Source organism: Anneissia japonica, unplaced genomic scaffold, assembly GCF_011630105.1.
Source record: "Anneissia japonica isolate Jap-2015-1 unplaced genomic scaffold, ASM1163010v1 scaffold287720_len810639_cov167, whole genome shotgun sequence".
NCBI classification, from domain to species: domain Eukaryota; kingdom Metazoa; phylum Echinodermata; class Crinoidea; order Comatulida; family Comatulidae; genus Anneissia; species Anneissia japonica.
Window position 1 is genome coordinate 799,107 of NW_022736945.1, and position 6,418 is coordinate 805,524.

The 6,418-nt window shown below is 34.2% G+C and overlaps 1 protein-coding gene across 1 annotated transcript in view; it reads right to left on the reverse strand.

The window, feature by feature from the left end:
• The window catches only part of LOC117117009 (fibrillin-2-like), a 36,165-nt gene that overhangs the window by 23,123 nt on the left and 6,624 nt on the right, over positions 1-6,418 (reverse strand). The window contains exons 7-12 of the mRNA XM_033261180.1: positions 3,471-3,578; positions 2,770-3,027; positions 2,227-2,418; positions 1,545-1,726; positions 810-990; positions 148-294 (exon numbers count right to left, since the gene is read on the reverse strand). Of these exons, the coding sequence (XP_033117071.1) occupies positions 148-294; positions 810-990; positions 1,545-1,726; positions 2,227-2,418; positions 2,770-3,027; positions 3,471-3,578 (1,068 nt within the window). The remainder of the gene's footprint in view (positions 1-147; positions 295-809; positions 991-1,544; positions 1,727-2,226; positions 2,419-2,769; positions 3,028-3,470; positions 3,579-6,418) is intronic.

Sequence of the window (6,418 nt, forward strand, 5' to 3'; positions counted from 1 at the left end):
CATTCACATAGCAGTGGATTCAAACGTTTCAATGACTCACAAGAGAGAAACAATTTCAAGTTACATGTGCCAAGTATAATAAATATATACATATAATAAATATATACATATATATTTGCAATACAAAACAAGCTACTTCTTTCTTACCTGTACATTCTTTTTCATTCGGATGCAGTTCATATCCAGATCGACAACTGCACTCATAGCTTCCCAATGTATTCACACACAACTCAGTATGCTCGCAGAAAAGAGCTCCCTCAATTTGGTCTTGACCGTTTGAACACTCGTCATTATCTAACAAATTTGTAGAAAGATAATATTGAGGGATAAAATGACAAGAGTTAATATACCAACAAATTAACTCCTTTTAATAAACCGCATCAGAAATTAGTGGTAGCTGTATTGCTTTTGGGCTAAATTTTCAACAATTATTATAATATCAGTACACAGGCTTGAAATTCTGGTCTGACTCTTTCTTGTGTGTATTAAATAAGACAGTCAAAACTTTTCTAAAATGAATATTGGGGTAGGTAACTTCGATTTGTGCCAACTAGCTTTCATTAGGAGCTTCCGATTGCACGACACGGTAGGACCTAGAAAGTAATAACGCCACTAAAAGTCATCCGCGCGTGCGAAAACGTTAAGTTCTCCTCTTCGCGTAGATCTCGTCGCGTGGATTTTAGTACGAAATTTGGCCAAATACATGTATGCAGAAAAGGTAAGATGCCCGAAAAGACGGTCAAGCATGAGTGACTCCGTTCTAGCGTCGCGTCATCGAGCAAATCGAAAGCTCCCTGTCATATACATACCGTAGCACTTAATACCGTTTCCCACTAGGCCCGCAGGACAGTTACCACACGTTGCATTCACTTCTGGTGCCATATGATCTTTACAGCTGACACCAGTAAAGCAGGGGTCATCCATGCAGGCATCGTAATCTTCAGAACAATCGAATGATGTCCATGCAGGTGAGCAGGTACACTGCACAACCTAATATATTTATCAAAACATCACTGTGTAAGGCTGTGTATATAACTATGTACAGTATAATATATAAAATGTACTGCAAGATGATAAAGTCCATGTGAAATTTATGAAACCAGAATCTTTAGTTTCACCTCATATACAATACAAGAATGAGTACACATATTAGACATAACATTATGATCCCCCAACCCCTAGATAGAGAAATCGAAAGTAATTTTCTTTTAGGCCTTCAGTCAAAATTCAATTATGACTTATTCGTTAGGAAAATAAAATACACGCAATTGGGGCAGTAATTGTAAACCCGGTCACTGCGTCGAATGGCGGTCGTACGACCGTTACTTATCTCCCTGTGAGAGTTGACGACACGATGACGTCTGCTGATTGTCCGTGGCAGTCTGAACAGATTGTCATTAAAAAAGATTTGTTGCGCGCGTCGTGGCATTGCATTCTCTATGTGGGCCGACCACCGTCGGCCGTAGTGAGTGTCCGGCTTTTTGCTGATTAAAATTACCCATTCAATTAAAATATTTGTTAACAAAGCAACTGATTAATCGTACCGCAAATCTGTTATTTGGAAGATCGGATCCTTCTACCAGAGCGTCATAGTCACACACGCCGCCATTCACACATGCGCAAATTTTGACTTCCATGTACTTAGCTATGCTCTGTGTCCCATCACTGACTTCAAATACTAGATCAACTATATCAATTGAGGTTGGTTTCCAAGTGAAAAGTCCAGCTGAGAATATATATTAGTAGACAAATTCATTAAACAACGAACGATTTAAACAAATTTATTCATATTTTTCAAATATTAAACATGGAGTACACACATAAAAAAGGTTATTTTATAATTATTTTGGAAAGCACTAGCCTAAGTGTCTGTAGGCTTATATACAGTTGGTTTATAAAGTTGATATATAAAGATTAAAAATAAAGTGTTGGAAAACAACAATGCTGTGAGAAACAATGGCTGGATACCAAAGTTGAAATCCAAGTTGTGGACATTGTTTTACTCATTTCTAATCTCCATCTTATATATATTTTCTTGGGGTTTTTGTTTAAAGTTTGAAACCAATTGGAGGCAATTGATTTCGAAGTCTATACAGATGGAATCTATTCTGTATATATGTACATATGTGTGAGTGTAATTGCACATTGTACATGATATTATGCGATAAGTAAACTCATAGACACAAATAAAACAAATTGTATTTTACGTGATATTGGAATACATACTTTCATTCGTTATATTTGATCCGGGAATTTCATTTTCAATAAAATAGTTTAAGACATCACCCTCATTCTCGTCAGATGCGTTTACTCGTAGAACAATTGTCTGATTTACACGCACACTAAGTTTGAAGCCATCAGTTAAGACACTCTCTTCGCTCATATCAATAATTTGATTTATCACTGGTGGTATATTTTCTATTAATGTAAAAAATAATAATCATAATCATAACAATAACTACAACAATAGCAATAATTTTAACAATAATAATAATTAATAATATTAACAATAATAATAATAATAATAATAATAATCATTTCCAATTTTTATAGCAAAATAATTATAAAAGTAATACCAAATAAACTAAGACACGCCATATGTGAAGCAACTTGACAGTTACACGGTATCACCATTATTAGGGATGGTGTGATGTTACTTGATAGTAGATCAAGGGATAACGTGATACCAGGTGCATTAAAACAGAGAGCCAATTATATGACTACTCCTTGATCCTAACAAGGTTTTTTAATGAAATGCTGTCCACTTACCTAAGATCTCTCTATCATTGCTATTTATTTCGTTTGTAATCCTCGTACTTTCACCGATATTTATATTTTGTGTAGCTAAAACATCAAACAAACACTCTTGATTGTTGCCGCAAACGGAGTTGGCCTCATCTAGTAAAGCAGGTTTTGCTGTATCTAACAGTTCATCTAGAAATTTTGGCCGAAAACTTTCATCATTAACATTCGAGTAACTTTCTCCTTCCTTGTAGACAAATGCTGACTCTTCCTCTGTAAGCCTCCCTAATTTGAAAGTTTATTTTATAACATTATTATTTATTAATTTTACCTTAAAAAATTGATGGAACTAGGCTGTGAATATATGTTGTAATTTTAACTTAATAATGGTAAGATAGTATGTTAATTGCTTGCTGTACACCACGTAGATAAGATATAAATATTAAAGTAACGGTATTGGGTTTTACAGATATATCTGAATAATCATCGTAATTTATCACTGTAATTAAAATAAAAACGACCAATTTTATGGTAAGAACTGACTTTACCGCAAACTTAAAAAAATTACCAATCAGAACAGGCCAGGAATACCCACATACAGTATTTCACAAACACGACGTTTGCACTGTTGTTTTATACGACCTAAGCAACAATATCCAAGAGGATATCTATTTCGAGATCTTCTGATTTTAAGCACCGTTCGCGTTAAAGCAAGCACATTAACTCACATGTGTTACAGGTATCAAATATATCAGATTCAGATAGGTTCGTACTTGTATCCAGACACACATTACTTTTGGAGCATAAGTCATCTGTTTTGTTATCATTCCAGACACCTAAAACCAAAATTTGAAAAGCTATGTTTGTAGTGTATAAAAATAATACAAAAAGCAGCCAAAGGCTTAAAGCATTGCATTTACAAAACTATATAGACCGAAATTACAAATAATAAAATTGCACAAAAACATTAAAATACGTATTTACAAATCAAGAAAGAATATTTACAAATTACATGAAAAATTACATTTAAAAAAAAGAAATATAAAAATAAAAAAGAAAATTTTGCTGCTGGATCCTGGTAAAAGTTGTCACCCATTTGACATAGGAAATTTGCAAATGAATTGTCCTAACCATTATTTACCATTATGAATACCGCCTTACAGCAAGGAAAATTTCCTAGCTGCTGGAAAACCGCCACAATTGTCCCAGTACCCAAAGTGCAGGATTCCACCAACTTTAATGATATGCGGGCCATTTCTCACACACCAATTTTTGCAAGAGTTTTGAATCTTTTATAAGTGATTGGATAATGAAAGATATTAAATGTAATATTGACAACCAACAATTTGGCAATATGCGTGGATCTTTGACAACAAATTATCTTATTGAAATGTTGGATTTTGTTTATAGAAGTCTAGATAAACCTGGTACTTTAATATGTCAATCTAGTTACAATTGATTATACTAAGGCATTTGACCTTGTTAATCATAATGTTTTGATGACTAAGATGATTGATATTGGAGTCCGGTGATCACTAATTCCCATTGTATGCAGCTTCCTCAAAGACGGAACTCACAATACTAAATTACATAATACACTCTCATCTTTAAACATGGTTGCTTGTGGGGGTCCGTCAGGGTATAAAATTGGGTCCAATCCTCTTTTTAGTTTTAATTAATGATGTTTTTCTAGGAAGCTGCAGACGATGGAAATATGTTGATGACCTAACTATTGGTGAATGTGTCCAACGTGGGAATAATTCCACTTTGCAGACCACTTTTAGGTGACCTCACTAATTGGAGTTCCCGTAATTACATTCCTAAACCAAGTAAATGTCACACATGAAAATGAATTTTCTTAAGATATCCACTGTTATTCAATCGTTTATTATTGGTGATAATATAATTTCTCAGGTTGATAGCCTTAAACTTGTCACAAATAACTTGATTTGGGATAATCATGTAAGTGAAATTTGTAATCAAGCCTCTCATTTTTTCTCACTCAGTCTCTTGCAAAGAAGTGGTGCTTCTGTCAGTGACATAGTTAGTTTTTACACTTCTTATATACGGCCGATCCTTCAGTACTGCTGCCCGGTGTGGCATTCGTCTCTGACAGTTCTGCAGTGCGACGGATTGGAAAGGGTCCAGAAAAGAGCAGTCAGAATTGTTCTAGGTAAAACTCACATCCCAAATCAACAATGGTCCTATAATGAAGCTATTAAAATCACCAACATCATCACACTTAAATCTAGACGTGAAATCCTAGTGTGTAATTTCGATAGATCAATGCTCCAATCACAACATCGTCATATGCTTCCCCATTCAAATCCTAACAACAGAAACTTAAGACATAATTCACTCATCAATTCACAACGTTGCCATACCAAAAGGTACCAGAATTCACCAATCCCATATATTACCAGGCTGCTCAATACCTGATCCTCTCTGGTCTGTCGCTTGTCTTGCTCTTGGGTCCCATGCCACATCGTCCTGCGGGCCCGTATAATGCCATATTGTTGGTTTTACAGAATGAGAATTACTATTATTATTTTCATTTTTATATTTATCTTTTTTTAATGCAATTTGTAAATGTTCTTTCTATTTGTAAATACGTATTTTAATGTTTTTGTGCAATTTCATAATTTGTAATTTTGGCCTATATATTTTTGTAAATGCAATGATTTTAGCTTTTGGCTACTTTTTGTATTATTTTTATACCAGAATAAAATAAAATAAAATTGATAGGTTTTTGAAATATCTGGTCTGGGACGTTTTCCTTTAAATGGTCCTCATATTCACACCCTACAATGGATGGTCATCAAAATTGAATCACCTCATCCTTGGGTCGTAATAACAATTCCTATAACTGCCATTTAGATCTGTGCAGCTGTTTTTGAGATATTTTGAACGCAAGAAACACGCAGGACCTTAAAATTGAAATGACCCTCAAGTTCACACCCAAATTTGGATCGTCGCCAACACTTAATCTTCCTTGTAACTGGGTTAAACTTTCACAAAATTTGCATTCATATCAGTTCATTAGTTTTTAAATGTCTTGTCTAACACTTTTGCTCTTAAATCCCTTTAAATGGTCCTCACATCCACACCTTATTATGGACCGTCACCAAAGTTTAATAATTTCTTAATTGGATTATACAGAACACTCCCTGTTATTTTTAATTATGTCAGTGCAGCCGTTTTTGAGATATGTCGCACACAAAAAAAACCCGCACGATAACACCAAAACGTTACGCACACGCACATATAAACACACTTACACAACTGAAAACATATATTTCTTGGCGGAGATAACGATAAATAATAAATGTATAAATTATAATTTATCCTTTATATAGGCCAACTGTCACTATTACGATTGCAGTGTGAACTTAGATCATTACATTGCCGATATTTTGTTTATTCCGCTCTGTTGTTTGTCATAGGCCTTTTTATAGCCAACGCTTTCAAGTGTTGCTGACAGTTTATTAGTTAATTACTTCTCAGTTACTAATTATACTATTATCTTAGGATTTATTTTTAGTTGATCTGCTCTGTATTTTTCAGTCATATGTGTAACGCTGAAGAAGGACACAGGCGTGTCCGAAATATTCGTCTTGAATAAATGTTATGTCTTATTATGTTATCTATATATATATACACACACACACATATATAT